Source organism: Vigna angularis, chromosome 7, assembly GCF_016808095.1.
Source record: "Vigna angularis cultivar LongXiaoDou No.4 chromosome 7, ASM1680809v1, whole genome shotgun sequence".
Taxonomy (NCBI): domain Eukaryota; kingdom Viridiplantae; phylum Streptophyta; class Magnoliopsida; order Fabales; family Fabaceae; genus Vigna; species Vigna angularis.
Window position 1 is genome coordinate 36,628,240 of NC_068976.1, and position 18,586 is coordinate 36,646,825.

An 18,586-nucleotide genomic window follows, 5' to 3' on the forward strand; every position below is an offset into this window, starting at 1 on the left:
ATTTCATCTAGTTTCACCATGAAAATGGTGAACTAAACTTATTTTGTTTTTGGTGAATCAATGTAAATCCTTAGAAACTCTCTTGTATGGAATTTGTTCTTCAAGATCATTTCTATGATACATGCTTTCTTTCATTAATAGTTAGGGTTTTTCCTCTTTGCTCAAAGCATGCATTGTTTAACTCATTCGATGTCATGATTATTGGTTTTGTTGATATGGACACATACGGGGAAATCTAAATCTGGGGAATCTCTCCCAACAGTATATTACAAACCTAGACATAGAAGTATGATGGTTGGTTGCCTTTAAGCTTCTGTTCACTATAATGCATGATTAATTGCTAGGGAGACAAGACATTGTAAACTAGTGATTATGATTAGGCTTTCTTCGCCGAGACATCGGGTTTAAAGTAATTTAGAAAGTGGCATTAATATTAATGAAAAGAATGATGAATTCCAAAATACAAGAGAGTGGATAGGATGAAATTGATAAACCCCAACAACATATTCATCCATATATTTCAATTCACGTGTTTTGTTTCTTCTTGCCCATTGATCATCACATGCATACATATTTACTTTTCAATATTTTGCATTTAAACCTATAAGAATTTGTTCACAAGTTTTAGATAATCAACGAAACACACAACTGTCTAGGCCGTGAGTCCTTTGAGAGAATGATACTTTGTCTTACAAGGTTTATTACTTGATACGATTCGGTTACATTTACCGAGGGTTAACAAGTTTTTGACTCCATTTTCGGGGATTGAAGATTTGTTCATCATTAACCTGAAATAACCATAAATTTAAAACTTTGAAGAAACCTATACTGCTTACAAACCGAACGTTCATACAAGCATCATATTAGACCGAACGGTCTTAAACTATTACAGAAATAGGTACAAGATCGAACGGTCTTACTCTAATAGAAATCATCCTCTCTTGCCAGCGCCTGTTCCAGAATACCTTCTGCACACTTTGCTCACACCCACAGGGTGATCATTGCAAGGACAAAACGACCGAACGGACAACATGACAAGACAGGAAAATCAGGGTAAGCTTGTGTAATTTAATTGACTATGTTAACATACAATTCAGATACCCACTGATAACAGTTGAAAAACTGTTATTTTTAGACTTAATTTTGACCTTAAAGACAACCTTTATGACTTAGAAACTAGCTTGTAATCATGCTTTTGCTTATGTTTTGGAAATAAGGGAGTTGGATGGGTTTTATGCTTGGTTTTCCTTGTTTTTGTAGGTTTTAAGATGAATTGCATGGAAGAAGTGAAGTAGCCATAAGTTGGAGTCAGAAAAGGAAGAAAAAGTGCATAAAAGAAGAGCCGCAAGTATCGCTCAATGGAAATTACCGCTAAGGGGCACTCTGAAGTCTCGCAGTCACCACTGAGGGGCAAAACTGCAGCTAAGCGTCAAATAGAAGAACTGCACTTACCGCTGAGCAGTAATTTCTGCTGAGCGCCATTTTAATGGGCATTGGGCCACTTTTCTGTAATCTTTAGGAATCTATATAAGATTTTAGTCGATCTAGGGTTAGTATTTTTTTGGCAGAACGAAGAAAAATCACACTTTCTTTACCCCTTGGGGGAGGATTTTGGATGCTCAAGCTCCACTCTTCAAATTTTAGGGTTTTATCTTTCATTCTTTCATTATTTTTCATCTAGTTTCACCATGATTATGGTGAACTAAACCTTCATTGTTGTTGGGAATCAATGTAATCTTTTGAAGCTCTCATGTATTGAATTGGTTCTTTAATTCATATGCTTTCTTTCATTAATTGTTAGGGTTTTTCTTCTATACTCTATGCATGCTTTGTTTAATTCATTCATTTGCATGATCATTGATTTTATTTGTATGGACACATATAGATAAATCTAGATATGAAGGAACTCTCCCAATAGTAATATTGCCTAGACATAGGGATAGGAGGATTGGTTGCCTTTAAGCTTCTGTGCGAATGTAATGCATGAATAATTGCTAGGGAGACAAGACATTGTAAACTAGTGATTAGGAGTAGGCTTTCTTCACCAAGATATTGAGTTTAAGGTAAATTAGAAAGTGACATTAACATTAATGAAGAAGATGAATTCTTGAATACATGAGAGTGGATAGGATGAATTGAAAACCCCCAACAACATCATCATTCCATATATTTCAATCACGCTTTGCTTCTTTTGTTCAATTGATCAATACATGCGTTCATATTTAGTTCTTAGTATTTGCACCTAAATCTATAAGAATTCGTTCACAAGTCTAATTTAATCAACAAATCACATAACTGTTCAGGCCGTGAGTCCTTTGGGAAACGATACTTGGTCTTACCATTTATTATTACTTGATACGATTCAGTTACACTTGCCGAGGGTTAACACCCACATAATACAATTATACATATACAGAAATCATAAAAGCATGTTATAACCGACCACTTTACACTGATTGTCCGGACTAGTATGAATATGAGCTATGGTCGTTCGTGCACTCGTGGGTGGTAACCTGAAAAAACCATTAGTATTACTGCAGCATGGAAAAACCCTTGAGCTTGCCACACGAAGTTAACCCATTATACCTCACCTTAGGTCAAGGTAATACATACCGTCCAAGCTAGGGCCTCCTGCTATTCTCACCACATGCATCACCATTCTCTACTTGAGACTCAGTGACCATTAGAATTTGAGGATGAACGCCAATACTAAGCTTTCCCTATTCATACTTTTACCACAATACAACCAATCACTGAGACATTCCTCCTTGGAATTCTCTTTTAGATCCATAATATAATTTTCACATCATACTTTCTCATCCCATCACAATTATCACATCATAACTTAATACCATCATACTTTCACATTACAGTAGAATTATGATCATTCCTCATCCATCACATCTTTAAATAAATATCACACATAATAGTAAAACAATAACCCCACCTTTGAACATGATCGAACGTTAAAGATCAACATAACCTATGAACAAGACCGAATGGGAGAGCACTCCTAATATGAGAACATAATCGAATGATCATTTAGAGAATAAGACTCAAGCAGGAGTCGAACACTTGGACTTATATCAAGCACTTATGATTTAGAACGAACAATATTGGCTTAAACCGAACACTATTAACTTAGTACAATTACGATATTGAACACTAGTATAAGAACGAGCACTCATAAGAGACCACACAACTCAATAATACCGATCACTAACACTATCATAAATACTAGTACAAAACCAAGCACTATATTGAACGAGCGTTGGTCCAAGACCAAACACTTACCAAGAACGAGCGCTAGTACAAGACTGAGCACTACCAAGACTGTACATGACCGAGCGGTCAATAATAGTTAAAACCTATGATAGACCGAAACAATGTTTAAAACCAAATGATATGCTTAGACTGACTACTATATTCACTTGGATATCCATACAAGACCGATCGGTCATTAACTAAGGATCCACAAAAGTAAAACTCAGTTAAGACCGAACGCTAATACATAGTACTATTAATAACGAATGCTAATCCTAGTACAACTAATAACAACCGGTAATACCCTTCATAAGACTGCCAAGTTTGAAAATGAATACTTTTAAACCGAATGTCACTATTAAACCGAACAACACATAACCAAATTATCACTACGAAGCCTAATACCGCTAAGTCCAAATATATGACCAGACCGAGCTTTCTATATCGATTGATTGATTTTCTTCAAAACTTGCAGAACTTCTCAACCACTTCACAGATTTCATCCAAACCCAAAATATTACATATAACAGTCCACACCCAAAATCACCGAACATCAAATAATTCAATTTCACATACATGCAACATCATCAAACAACAATTTCATACATCAAAACTAAGTAATTAAATTAGTTAGCTTCCTTTACCTCTTGACCGGATCGAACAACGATTATTCTTTTCCAGAGTTTGCTTCCTCCCAGAAAATCCCAAAAACACCTATATTTCCTCGATTGGTGAGGAAAGACCACCCAATGGACCAAAATGGAGTTAGAAAGGGGAAAATAAGTTTGAAGAACACATGCAACTAGTAGACTACCTTGCATGTGACAGAAAACAACCATTCTAAGAAGAGGATGAACTTACCAGCTCAGACCAATAACCTGATTGGTGCATAAATGAAGTCCTTGACACCAAGAAGACTCAAGCGTTGCCTGATTGATGATTAGAAGAAGAAAAGATAAGAATTTGCAAATAGAAGAAGAAGAAGTTTAGAGAGAAGGAGGATAAAACTGAAATTCAAAAACATTTGGAGAAGAAAGTGCATGCAGGAATGGCTCGAGGTTTTTGAAAAAACTAATTATATCCTACCATCAAAATCCACTCGATCCAATCCTATGCACCCATCTGAATTCCACTTTGCTATTGAAATTAAGGATCTTGACATCATTAGCAAATCCTTATTTTATTTATTCAATTCCTACAAATATAAAAGAATAAATATGAATATAATAGATATGTAGTAATTTCTTTTTATCTTATCATATTCAAATTACTCAACTTTAAATATTGTGTCTTTATATAAATTATCTTGAAATAAAATAATAATATTTTAAATATCTTACATAATACAAAATAAAAGAAATAAAATAATAATAATAATAATAATAAAAAAATAATAATAATAAAATGAATTTCAAAATTATTTCATTCATTTGTATTTAAAATTAAAAAAAAAAAAACAGCCGCTAATTGCAACTAAGAGGTGCTTAGAAACCAATACTAGCCATTTCCCAAATCCCAAAGGTGCAGCAGTAAGAGGTGCGTGCATCCAGCGGAGCCATGATCTCGCAGTTCTTCGTTCTGTCACAACGTGGCGATAACATCGTTTTCCGTGACTGTTAGTTCTCTCTCTGAATCACCTCTTTCTTTGCAATTTTTGTTTTCCTCGTGTTTGGATGTGGTGCTGTGTGGGTCATCCAATGCTTTGATGGATTTTTGTTCTATTAGAGCGTTTTAGTTTAGCTTACTGATCTGTAATATGATTATTTTACTCTATAATACCTAATTCGAATTCACCCTTCCAGATCTTACTTATTCGATTCACTCTTGATCGCGAGCTAATTACTGATTACTAATTACTTCCCTGGCCAATTCTAGAAGCACGAATTATGAGTGGCTAATTACTTTTTAAAATATCTGAGGCCGATATTTCGATGAGATATTTGTACCGTTCAATTTTGTTGCACGAGCTAAAACACGTTGGAATGCATCTTGATTCGTTAGGATATGGAAATTGTTAGTGGAAATGCATTTCACGAGAAAGCTAACATTTGAACCGATAATTGGTGAGATCTGTATTGGAAGCTGCCTTACACACTCCGATGTTTTTCTGTTTAAAATATGCTCCTTGCATTCACTTTAAGTTTATAAAATTGGGACTAATTCTACTATTGCTAGAAATGGAGTTTCTCAAACCATAGTTTAGAATCTAGTCGGTGGTTATGTTTTTAACATCTCCCTGTTTCAGTTTCCTCGTTGAATTTTCCCTGTTTTAAATAGTTGCATTAAATTTTAGATTTCCTAGGTCAAGTAAATAAAATCTTAAAATATTAAGATGCGCTGGGGAATGGAGTGCGAACATTCGGCTGCTTCTAATCTGAAAGTTTTTATTTTAATGATGGACGGAATGAAAGTGAAGTGAAAATCATTATCATTAGAAACTTATTATTATATTGAATGAGATTTTATCCTATCCCAATGGGTGGAAACTTTACTGTCAGACTCTCTCAGTGACCATTGCTTCTTTGTTTTTTTGATTTCAGATCGTGGTGAAGTCCAGAAGGGAAGTGCAGAGATATTTTTCCGCAAAGTAAAGTTTTGGGAAGATGGGGACCTGCAGGAGGCACCACCTGTCTTTGTAGGTATTATCTTTCTGAATCAAGCAGAGCATTTTATAATGTGCTTTAAGCTTGAGAGAGTATGTAACATTATTAATAATTATTAAGGGCATTATCTCCTTTTTTCTCTCCTTTCTTTTGGTTTGTGGTAGATGAATAACCATTCATGTTAACTAGTAACTATTGTTGTGTTCTGCCTTCAATTTATATATCATATGCAGAAATGCTATATCCACATGCCAATGTTGATATCTATTGTTGTCAATGTCATCCACTTCTGGTTTTGATAGTAATATAATGTTTAATTTACGCCAATTAACCCATTGTTTAGATCTCATAATATTGTTTGTACTGAAGCTATAAGTTTCGATTCACTTCGTGTAATTTTCTACTCTTTGGCTGAATATGCTGATTTCCTTTGTGTTATGTTTTTTCTTTGGCAGAATGTTGACGGTGTAAATTACTTTCATGTGAAAGTTGTTGGGTTATTGTTTGTTGCAACTACAAGGGTTAATGTATCACCCTCTTTAGTCTTGGAGCTTTTGCAAAGAATTGCTCGTGTTATTAAAGATTATCTTGGGATTCTCAATGAAGACTCGCTACGAAAAAACTTTGTGCTTGTGTACGAGTTACTCGATGAAGTTATTGTGAGCTTCCTCCCTAGCTCTATTTGGTTCATTATGCCTTTAAAAGGCCTTTGTTTTCTTAACTTTAATGCTTCGTTGAATTATATTATCACTTTATCCTTGCTAGCTCGTTTTTTAAATCTAATATTCATACTCGAGGCTCATTTTATCATAGTTGATTGTTGATACAATTGTATGTATTTTTTAACAGTTAATATTAGTAGCCACTGATAGATCTGACAGATGTGTTTACAATATTTTTCTGGTAATGTATGACATAAATTACAAACCTCTAAAATTTTGGGTGGATATTTGTTAGGTTACTTTATGCAAATAACCTAATTCGATCCCCTCTTCTCACTTCAACACTCGAACAACAAAAGTGAAAAGTATGTATGTATTATTGATTCAGTAAAGTATCGAAAATACAAGTATACTCTCCCCCAAGGAAGCCTATCTTCCTCCACTAGCTAATATGCCCAGTCTATACTCAAAAGAAAATAACCTCCTGAACAAAAATAAAAGAAGATTATTATAGTGTCGCCTTCCTGTGCCCTATCCTTTCTGATAACCCAATCTGCTTCTACTAATTACCGTTCGGTACTATCGTATATATACTGTTCGGCCTTTGATCCCATCCTCCCTTTCATCTGACTCTACTTCCCTCCTCCCTTCTGGATACCGTTCGGTTTATACTTCCCCCTTGTCTTACGGTTCGGCTTCTCCTCTCACACCGTTCGGCCTCGCTTCCCCCTGTCTCTCTGTTCGGCCTCATTTCCCCCTGTCTCTCTGTTCGGCCTCATTTCCCCCTTGACTTATCATTCGGCTTCTCCTCTCATGTACCGTTCGACCTTACTTCCCCCTGCCTTATCGTTCGGTATTAGGTTAATTCCCTCCTCTTTTATTCCTAACATTACTCTACCCCTCAAAGTCAGGGAACTGTTATTTGACGTAATGCTCCTCTTTCTAGGTGGCGCCCTCCAATTCAGGTTTGGAGGCTTGGTTGGTGGTAAATCCTCCTCCACTGTCTTCCATTCTTCCTGGATTCTATTAACTTCCAACATTCTGGTCACCTCTTTTCCAAAATCATAAGCTCGGAAAAAATGATCTTCAATGTCTTTCAATGCTTCAAGCAGCTCTCTCCCCTCTGCAGGTCCCTCTTCATTGGGAGTTAAGTCACTCTCTTCTGTCTCCCCCTCCCCAAATTCAGTTTGGCTCAAGCTCCAAGCTAGAGTCATGGTTTCAATCTCTATTTCCCTTAGGAGTGCCTTCAGAGTAATAACTCTTCTTGTTAAAGTGGGATCCCCCTTGATCTCTACCTCCTTCCCTGCATGCTCAATCTTCATGCTCAGCTGCCACCAATCTACTTTCATTTCTCCCCGGGATGCCAACCAGGTAACTCCTAATATCACATCCATACCTCCCAACTCAAAGAGATAAAGTTTATCTCTGATTTCTAATCCCTCCATCTCAATAATATAATCATTTCCATTGCTCACTATGTCAATGATGCGAGCAAACTCTCGTAGTCCGCTCATCATCACTCCTCTAACATTATCTGGGTGCTCTTGTGGCAGGTTACCCAATCAGTGACCACATAGGCATTAGGTTCTGGAACTGAATCTTGCCCAAAAAATTGTTGGAGAACCTTCAATGCATGTTTAACATGATCAGAAGAGCTCAAGCTTTGACCATCTATGGCTACTTTATCAACCCCTAATGCAATAAGGGCAGAAGCCCCAATTGTTTTCCTGACATTCCAGAACATAAAACAGTTACCTCTACTGTTTTTCCCCTCAGCTGTTGCTCCAAAGTAGTCCACAGCATCATCCCAAAGTACACTAGGAAATTCCAAAACCACTTTATTCAGAGCTCCATAACTAAGATGTTGAACAGAAGAACATTTCCATTGTGGCAAAGGTGGGGAGAACTGTATAGTTTCAACCTTCAAACAGCCAAGTGGAACATTAACAAGGGCATCTATAAGGGCATTATATTCAGCTTCCCGTGCTTCATCCATAGCGACAGGAACTTTTTGTTCTGTCACTGTGTCATAAGGAGGGCAATCATTGTTCAACATTGTCAACTCAAGGCCCAATTGATCACCAATCAACGGGGATGGATCTGATCTTCGCTTAGTAGCCACCACAGCTTCAACACCAGTTATAATTCTAGCTCCAAGATCGATAGAAACAGAAAGTGAGGAGTGATCTGGTTTGCCAGATACTTGTGCACCAGGATCTCAAACTCCTGGATGTACTCGTTGACGCTCCCCTCCTGTCGTACCGCTGCCATTTTCTCAAGAACGGTGCCCCGATTTAGTTCGCCAACCCTTCGTGTCAGAGTGTCCGTGAACATCCTCCAAGTCGGATGCCTATTTTTTTTCAGCCAGAAGCGGAACCAATAACTCGCCAAACCTCCCTCCATGCATCTATAGATGAGCTTCATCTTCTCCTTCTCCGTCACGCTCTGGAGGTCGAAGAATTTCTCTGCCTGTGCGATCCAGCCCGTGGGATCCGCACCTTCAATTGTAGGTAGTTCAACGTGCTTCCTCTAACTGCGTCGAACTTCTCCTCTGTCTTCTTCCGATTCCTCCTCCGAGTTTTCCGGTGGTCGTCGTTCGCGTCCAACATTGACGGAATCACGACTTCCTTCGGAGCTCTGATAATGGTTCCTGGAGCCTCGTCCTGAAGCTCGTTGGAACTCAAGAGTCATCTCCTGCACCGCCTTCACTTCCTCCATTGATGACTCCATCACCGCCATTCTTCCTTCAAGTGCGTTTAATTTCCCCTCCATTTTTCTTCGCTATTGTTCCTCCTCGCTCGCTCTTCTTCCCTTCGAAACCGATCCGGCAGGTCGGACCAATTTGTTAGGTTACTTTATGCAAATAACCTAATTCGATCCCCTCTTCTCACTTCAACACTTGCACAACAGAATTGAAAAGTATGTATGTATTATTGATTCAGTAAAGTATCGAAAATACAAGTATACTCTCCCCCAAGGAAGCCTATCTTCCTCCACTGGCTAATATGCCCAGTCTATACTCAAGAAAATAATCTCCTGAACAAAAATAAAAGAAGACTATTTATAGTGTCGCCTTCCCGTGCCCTATCCTTTATGATAACCCAATCTGCTTCTACTAATTACCGTTCGGTACTATCGTATATATACCTTTCGGCCTTTGATCCCATCCTCCCTTTTGTCTGCCTCTACTTCCCTCCTCCCTTTTGGATACCGTTCGGTCTATACTTCTCCCTTGCCTTACCGTTCGGCCTCGCTTCCCCCTGTCTCTCTGTTCGGCCTCACTTCCCCCTTGACTTACCATTTGGCTTCTCCTCTCATGCACCGTTCGGCCTTACTTCCCCTTGCCTTATCGTTCGGTATTAGGTTAATTCTCTCCTCTTTTATTCCTAACAATATTGTACTGTTTTTCTTTTGAAAATATTACTTAAAGAGCCTATTTGTAATTTTCTTGTAAGTTTTACTCCTGCTTAGGCCTGAGAATCATAGTTAATTAGTCATGTTTCCAAAAGTCGTACTTATGAGTGACCCATTGATGTTTTCGAAGGATTTTGGTTATGTTCAAACAACATCTACCGAGATGTTGAAAGCCTATGTTTTCAATGAGCCACTTGTAGTTGATGCTGCACGTCTATCACCTCTTGGACCTGGTTCAATTTTCACGGTATGATGTTTACTATGTTCTATATCTGCGCAGTTATTTTGTTTTTATGTTATTATTGCTAGCACTTATTTATGATATCATTATTTCTTAATTTTGGTTGCATGCAGCAAGGGACAAAAAGAATGCCAGGCATAGCTGTCACAAAATCTGTTGTTTCTACAGAGCCTGGGGGTAGAAGGAGGGAAGAGATTTTTGTAGATATAATTGAGAAAATCAGCATCACTTTTAGCTCCAGTGTTAGTAAATATGTTAAAATATTAAACGATGAATTTCATTACATTGTTCCATTGTTACATCGTCCATCATGTATCATGAGTATAGACGCTTTGCTTATGGTTTCTGGATGCTATTTACAAAACTTAATTATGATTTCTTTCGAGCATGGATTTACTCTTGACTCTCTAGTGTCTGAAACTAATTTAATCTAAGTAATGAACCATCCGTTCCAATTAGAAATTCTACTTATCAAATGCACAGGGGAAAAACTTACCTTGCCTAATGAAACATAAATAGTCAATTTTGATTGAAATCTTTTTATGCATTATAGTGAACTAGTGCTTTTATGACACCAAAAGTTTTTTGGTAAAGTTCATACAAGAGAACAATTGAAGTCGTGCAAAATGAAAACATTGTGGTGGATTAATGCACATACAAGAAAAAGGATTAGGGATGGAGGTTCTAAAAAGAAAGTAGAAGGAGAACATTTTGAGGAGAATATGGCAAAATCTAACCTAAGACGGTTTAGCCATGCGTGGAGAAGACCAATAGAAGCCCTGTAAAAAATAGCCAATTAGATTGTGGATAGTTACATTACAACCAAAAATAACAAAGTCTGAGTTTTCCAAGAGAAAGGACCAAGAAACAAGAAATAATTGAAAAAGAAAAGACTGGACTGTATGAATTATCCTTCCAAAGATCTTCCCTTCGAAAAATTAGCTAAAACTTGGTTCTCCCAACACTTACAATTCAGAATGAATATTTGTATTCAAATGATTCCCTTGTAGCATGTGTTCATCATTCTCAGTATTTTTAATGTAATTTGGCCAGGGATACATTCTGACTTCTGAGATTGATGGCACCATACAAATGAAGAGCTATCTTTCTGGCAATCCTGAAATTCGATTAGCACTTAATGATGATCTCTCCATTGGAAGAAATGTGGGAGCAGCTTACGGTAACTTCCAATCATTCAATCATTGTTTCCAGTAGTTTTCCAAGAATTATAATTATATTATACTTATGTGGAAATGTTTCTAGAGCAGGTTATAGGAGCTCATCTGGCTCAGGAACAGTTGTATTAGATGACTGTAATTTCCATGAATCTGTTCGCCTAGATAGTTTTGATATTGATAGAACTCTATCCCTGGTGGGTACCAAAGTAGTCTTAAACTTTTTCATTCAGAATATAGAGGTATTTTATTGACTTGTTTACTTTTGAACATTTATTTTAATGGTACACTGCCAATTTTAGATCCCACCAGATGGTGAATTTCCAGTCATGAACTACCGTATGACACAGGAATTTAGGCCTCCTTTTCGTATTAATGCTCTGATTGAAGAGGCAGGATCGCTTAAGGTGATTCCTACTTTTAAATAGTTATTCTCTAGTTTTCTGTCTTATGTATCTTTCTGTATGTGTGTGTATTCCTCTTTCCCTTGCAGTCACTAGCAGAATAACACTTTTGAAATTGCTATTGCAGGCAGAAGTAATTCTTAAAATAAGTGCCGAGTTTGCTTCAAGTGTAACAGCAAATACTATCAAATTGCAGATGCCACTACCGAAATATACCTCCAGGTATTATTCTAAATTTCTCAATGTCGTTTAATAAATGGGATACTATCTTTGAAAGTGATTTTTAGTTAACTGGAAACTGACATGTTGATGCGTTTAGTATTTTTACTGAAGTATCCCCTAATAGGTTTTGGACTGCATCAGTTTATAGAACTCTTGAGGGGATTGTCCACTGATTTTATGAAAAATATAGAGGGAATTAATTATAATGTTTTATAAATTACAAACATTTTTTTATCCCCTTGGGGCAATAGGGATGTTTTTGACCATAGGTTATACTGAAAGGAAATTTGAAAAGTAAACTATTTAAAAAATAGTGTTTGGGATTGATGCTGAAATTTACAGTTTTTTCTTTGAAAAAAAAAAGGCTGTTTTCATGCCTCTATATATTTTAAGCTTATATATTTTGCAAACAGTTTTCGTTCTCCTTAAACGGTTTTCCCCAAATTATTAAATAAGCTTTTTCTGTTTTAGCTTTTTTGCATACCATATTTATCACAAATTTACTATATAAAACTAATTTTTTTGTTGTTGTATCCAAATGGAATTAATTACCTTAAAATTGTTTTTCAATAAATTTACCCAAACAAAAATTGTTTCTTATTATAATTTATTATTGAAATAATCTATTATTGAAATAATCTTAATTGCCAATTTTGGTGTGTGACTAGAATCTAAAGTTATAACAGATCATTTGTGACTAGTTGCTTATGATCATTGGCACGCTTTATATGTAATGTTCTTGCTCCTTTTTCTAAGTTAAGTTAAATTTCAGCACAAGGTAGGGTGCTGGGTGTGTGCCTTGTCCACATTTCAGAACCGTAGGGTCTTAAGTGTGTTGGACCATGTTGCATATAGAATTGAGTCTCTGATCCAACAATTCATGACGTATATGTGTGAAATCTGAACACAAATTGTTGGAAAAAGTAGTTCAAGGGACCATTATGTCAATATTAGATTTGGATCGAAGGCTTTTTGATTGTGTCAAGGACCATTTCTATGCTAGTAGGTGAAGACTTTGCATTACGTACGGTAGAAGTTAACAAAGCAGTTAATAAAGGTCAATGAATGTCATCAAGTATTATGGGGTGCTATTATTTATCTTGCTAATTTTACTGTGTGGATAAACGATGGCCGACACTGTAGTTGCTGATGTAAGTTAAACGGAATTGTCACAGAGTTAGTTTTGAGCTGGAACCTGGAGCTGTTGGACAAACAACTGATTTTAAGGAAGCAAACAAGAGGCTCGAATGGAGTTTAAAAAAGGTCATATTTCTTGTCATTTCTCTAACCTATTTTTTGCGTGTTTCATTGTCTGTAATTCTTTAAAAAAAGCTTTTTATTGGATGATTTGTATCATTACGTTTTTCTAGAGAATTAGTCACTTATAAGTGCAACGTAACAGATTGTCGGGGGATCTGAGCATACTCTGCGGGCAAAGCTAACCTTTGCTCAGGAATCTCACGGTATATACCCTTATACTTGATGCATGCTCAAAATGGATAGTTTGATTTTTTGGTTGGGTGATTAATATGTCATAATTATGCATATATATTTGTTAACAGTTAATGTAACGAAAGAATCCGGACCTGTTAGCGTGACATTTACTATACCAATGTATAACGCATCACGGCTTCAGGTAAAGTGACCATGTGAACTTTTATTCTTTCTAGTTTTTATTTGAGCAAAAGCTTCCTTTTTATCAGACGTTATGTAGATTGATTTACTTGAGATTGAAATTGTAAAATAATTCTAGAGGGCTTAATTGATCCTGTCATAATCTTCTATTTATAAATAGGGTAACCTTAGACACAATATAATCATGATAAATAAGGTAACCCTAGACACAATATAATCATGATAAATAGGGTAACCCTAGACACAATATAATTATGATAAATAGGGTAACCTTAGACACAATATAATCATGATAAGTAGGGTAAATATTCTAACACTCCCCTCAAGCTGGAGCATACAAATTGTATGTGCCAAGCTTGGAATAAATAAACTCAATGCAACAAAATCAACTTGTCTAAAATGTCGAGACAATAGACGTGGTAATTTGGCTTCGAACAAGATGCACATATGCTTCATACCATCGAGAGAGGTCTATAAACCAAATTGGACTCACAAACTAGCGTAACCAAAGAGACTCCTCATAAGCTTGTGGAGAATAATATTGGACAACCACGAAACTTCATCTAGCACCATGAACTTTCAAGTAGGATGACTTTGACAAAGTTGATTTCCATCAAAAGTGAATGACGAGTTGTAGACAGAGACAAACTGCTGAAACTGGATTGCCATCAAGTAAGGATGGGGCCTGCATGACTAAAAGCGACAAACGGCAGAGACTGGATTCCATCGAGAAAGCATGGGGCTTGCAGTGGCTAAAAGCGACAAACTACAGGGATTAAATTGTCATTAGTGACTGATGGGGCCTATAGTGGCTAAAAGCGACAAACTACAGGGATTAAATTGCCATAGTGACTGATGGAGCCTGTAGTGGTTGAAAGCGACCAAACTGTAGGGGCTAAACTACCATCACTGATTGATGGGGTTTGCAGTGGCTGAAACATACTACAGGGACTAAACTGCCATCATTGACTGATGGGGGCCTGGAGTGGTTGAAAGCAACAAACTGCAGGGACTGCCATCACTGGCTGATGAGGTGATGGGGGCCTGTAGTGGCTGAAAGGACAAAACTGCAGGGACTGTCATCACTGACTGATGGGGCATGCAGTGGCTGGAAACAAATTGCAGTGGCTGGAAACATACTCCCCCTCACGGCAAACGACAGAAATGATGACGCGCCAAGAAAAATCGTGAAGGTGGAAGATCATTATGGTCTCCTATTCATCAAAGCATCCAAAAATAGATCTCACAAAGGACTGGTGAAATTGTTTGACTAAGATTCTTAATCTTGCCAGAAATAGACTCCCCCTCACGCCATGAGGAACCTTCAACCTATGACTTTGGTTTTGAAATTCCTTGTCTTAACAACCTATTAACACTGACTGTCCTTGGAGACTTGTAAATAAATGACACAAGCCATCAGAAACATCACAACTGCTACAATATGCAAAGCTAAACACACATTATGAAAGAGGCCAAGGAACCATGCTGAAACAAAGAATTTTTATGATTCTGACATTGGGAAGGTGACTTGTGACCAACACGCACCAGAAGCTGATCAGAGAGAAGTTGTTCGTGACGGTGCGTGTGGAGGAGAATCAGGCAGCGACAACAGGGATGGGTCGCGCTCCTCGATGCTCACAAATCCCCTAACTTCGCCAGAGAAAACGAGACGACAACGGTGGCGGAGGTAGAACAGATGTGGCGTGCGTGGCGGTGCTTGGATGAGAACTAGCCCTAGACACAGGCAGGGTTGACCATTGCTCAAGGACGCGATCTAGATCCATTGATCACCGGACTAAACTGTGGCGGTGGCCGGCATTAGCGGACAATGTCAGAATGACAGGAAATAGAGGTTGATGGTGACAAACTTATGTGGACAGGTGGAAAAATAGTGCCAAGTGGACAACGACAAACGACGCCAGACAACGACAAAGGACGCCAGACAACGACAAACGACGCCAGGCAGCGACAAACAGCACCAGACAGCGGCAAACATGCGGACAACAACTAGTGTTTGGAGACTAGATAGAAACCAGAACAAGACTGCTCATTTAGATATTTAAGAAAAGATGAAATTTTTAAGGCCGCCGGTGGCGGCGCTGGTCACCAGCGACAACAAAGACAGAGTAGGAAGAGACTCAGACAACCTGCTCTGATACCAACTTGAGATTGAAATTGTAAAATAATTCTAGAGGGCTTAATTGATCTCTCTCATAATCTTCTATTTATAAAAATAAATTGATACAAGAGTACATGATAATTAGGGTAACCTTAGACACAATATAATCATGATAAATAAGGTAACCCTAGACACAATATAATCATGATAAATAGGGTAACCCTAGACACAATATAATCATGATAAATAAGGTAACCCTAGACACAATATAATCATGATAAATAGGGTAAATATTCTAACAGATTTGATGGTGTTCTGTTACGTATCCGAGTAGGAGACGTAAAGAAATCACCTTCTCACACACTCACAACAAGCAAAAGATAATGAAAGAATGGAATTGAACGAATGAATATCTTTTATTGATGGTAGTATCTGAATAAACAAAAGTAAACAATAATTGGGAGCATAACCTCCCTCACAAGACAATAATGTCTATCACAAAACTCAATAATCAAAAGCATACCCTGAACCCTAGACTCTAGCTTTATTTATACTAATTATTTCCCGCCCCATCTCTTACTAAATATTTCCATAGAATATATCTGCATTTAATATAAATATCTCTATATTTAATATAAATATCCCTCGTATATTATCCTAGCATATATCCATAATTATAAATATCTTATATTGAATATTTCACTAGGATATATATTTATTTACTCTAATTAACTTATACTGAATATTCTCTCATATTGTGGCTCATTTTACTGTAATTAGCTCTCGCCCCCCCTAATCGCTGCACAGTTACGATGGTGATTTTTCAAGCGTTCGGCCTGCTCGCTCCCTGCTTCCCATCGTTCGGCCTGGTCGCTCTCTGCCTCCCACCAATCGGCCTGGTTGTTCCCTGTCTCCCGCCATTTGGCATGGTCGCTCCCCGTTGTCCATCGTTCGGCCTGGTCGCTCCCCTTTGTCCACCGTTCGGCCTTACCTCTCCATGCCTTCCATCGTTCAGCCTTTACAATCAATACCGTTCGGCCTCACTTCCCTGCTTCCTTTCTTCTCCTTCTCATTATCTCCCACCTTATACCCTAACATTACACCCCGCTACAAAACAACCTTGTCCTCAAGGTTGGAATTGGGGAGCTTGATCTCATGGCTCCTCATCAATTCAGGTCTGGAGGCTCGGGTGGTGGCCATCCCTCCTCATCTTCCGCCAATATCGTGATTCTCCAACTCATGTCCGGACAGTGGTGAGCAAGACCGAACAGACCGCCGCATCTAAAGCACCTTCGTTCTTCTCTCCGTTTCACATATTCATCATAAGGCAGATTCCTCAAGTTTCTTTCCTTTCGTCCAGAACCCCCACTCTCCGTGATTGCCGCTCGGCTGTCCACAGCAGTTACCGTATATTATCCTAGCATATACATATCCCCTGTATATTATCCTAGCATATATCCTTAATTATAAATATCTTATATTGAATATTTCACTAGGATATATATTTATTTACTCTAATTAACTTATACTGAATATTCTATCCTATTGTGGCTTCTTTTACTGTAATTAGCTCTTGTCCCCCTAACCGCTGCACAGTTAAGATGGTGATTCTTCAATCGTTCGGCTCAGGTCCTTCCCTGCTTCCCACTGTTCGGCCTGGTTGCTCCCTGCCTCCCACCATTTGGCCTGGTCGCTCCCTGCCTCCCACCGTTCGGTCTGGTCGCTCCCCGTTGTCCACCGTTTGGCCTGGTCGCTCCCCTTTGTGCACCGTTCGGCCTTACCTCTCCATGCCTTCCACCGTTCGGCCTTTACGGTCAATACCGTTCGGCCTCACTTCCCTGCTACCTTTCTTCTCCTTCTCATTACCTCCCACCTTATACCCTAACATGTTCATTCTGAGATCTCTCTAAAACTGTTTGTATTGAACATACATAAATATGTTTGTACAGCCGTTTTCTATTTTGTCACGTTGCCCTGTATGTACAGCCGTGTCTATTACTCAACTAACCCTGAACATGGTACTAAGTTCCGTTTTTGATAATTATAAAATATTAACATCAAGGTTCAATATCATATCTGTATATGGCATACTAGCTTTACCACCCTACTTTTGAAAAACATCCAATGTTGGAAAAACACAATGTTTTGGGCTAGCTAAATTAGGAATTCTGCTAATATTAACTTTTATTTTATTTATATTGACTGAGAAATCAAATTTACTACCCAAAAACGTTTGCTAAAAAGTAGAACATGGAAATACTTTGCCCTCTACGTGCGTTGAGAATTGCATAACCGAAGTTGGTGATATTCCTGTAGAATAAAAAAATGAGTTTAATTTGGATGTGCTAAGTACTTCATAATTTTTCTAAATGCAGGTAAAGTATTTGCAGATAGCAAAGAAATCTGCTACGCATGAGCCATACCGGTGGGTTAGGTATGTTACACAGGCAAATTCCTACGTTGCTCGTATATGATGCCTTCAAAAACATTGTTCCCCACCCACTTCAGTTTTTTCATTTTCCTTCCTCTTGGTCATCATTATACATATGCTTTGTTTTGTTTACTTTATTCTTTATTTGTAAATTTCATCTAAGTCGAATATAGATGACGTTAGTTGTTTGTCTTGTCATTCATTGCACAAATTCAACCTGATCATACAAGCTGGATGAATTACTTTCAAAACTTCTTTATCTTCCTAATTTCCCATCACATTCACCATCACTTTATCCATTTTAAATGAGTGTGTTTAGTCCATCAACTTAAATGCAAAATTAGTATTAGTCTGTTTCAGTTTAATGCATTTGGTCTCCAAATTTTAAAACTACTAAATGAATGTAGTCTTTTAAT

General features: G+C 37.7%; 1 protein-coding gene across 1 annotated transcript; it reads left to right on the plus strand.

Moving 5' to 3' along the window:
• The first annotated feature begins 4,738 nt into the window (after positions 1-4,738).
• Positions 4,739-18,368, plus strand: LOC108338231 (AP-4 complex subunit mu). The gene is made up of 13 exons (XM_017574991.2): positions 4,739-4,879; positions 5,805-5,899; positions 6,323-6,526; positions 10,074-10,190; positions 10,298-10,426; positions 11,238-11,364; positions 11,453-11,556; positions 11,662-11,766; positions 11,891-11,985; positions 13,161-13,248; positions 13,388-13,448; positions 13,548-13,621; positions 18,115-18,368. The coding sequence occupies exons 1-13, from the start codon at positions 4,822-4,824 to the stop codon at positions 18,211-18,213; spliced, it is 1,356 nt and encodes a 451-aa protein (XP_017430480.1). The 5' UTR covers positions 4,739-4,821; the 3' UTR covers positions 18,214-18,368.
• Positions 18,369-18,586: the final 218 nt, after the last annotated feature.

Coding starts and splice junctions, on each gene's coding strand:
- LOC108338231 (XM_017574991.2), top strand. CDS start 4,822: ATGATCTCGCAGTTCTTCGTTCTGTCACAACGTGGCGATAACATCGTT. Junction 6,527..10,073: donor AGTTACTCGATGAAGTTATT/GTGAGCTTCCTC, acceptor ATGTTTTCGAAG/GATTTTGGTTATGTTCAAAC. Junction 10,427..11,237: donor GCATCACTTTTAGCTCCAGT/GTTAGTAAATAT, acceptor TAATTTGGCCAG/GGATACATTCTGACTTCTGA.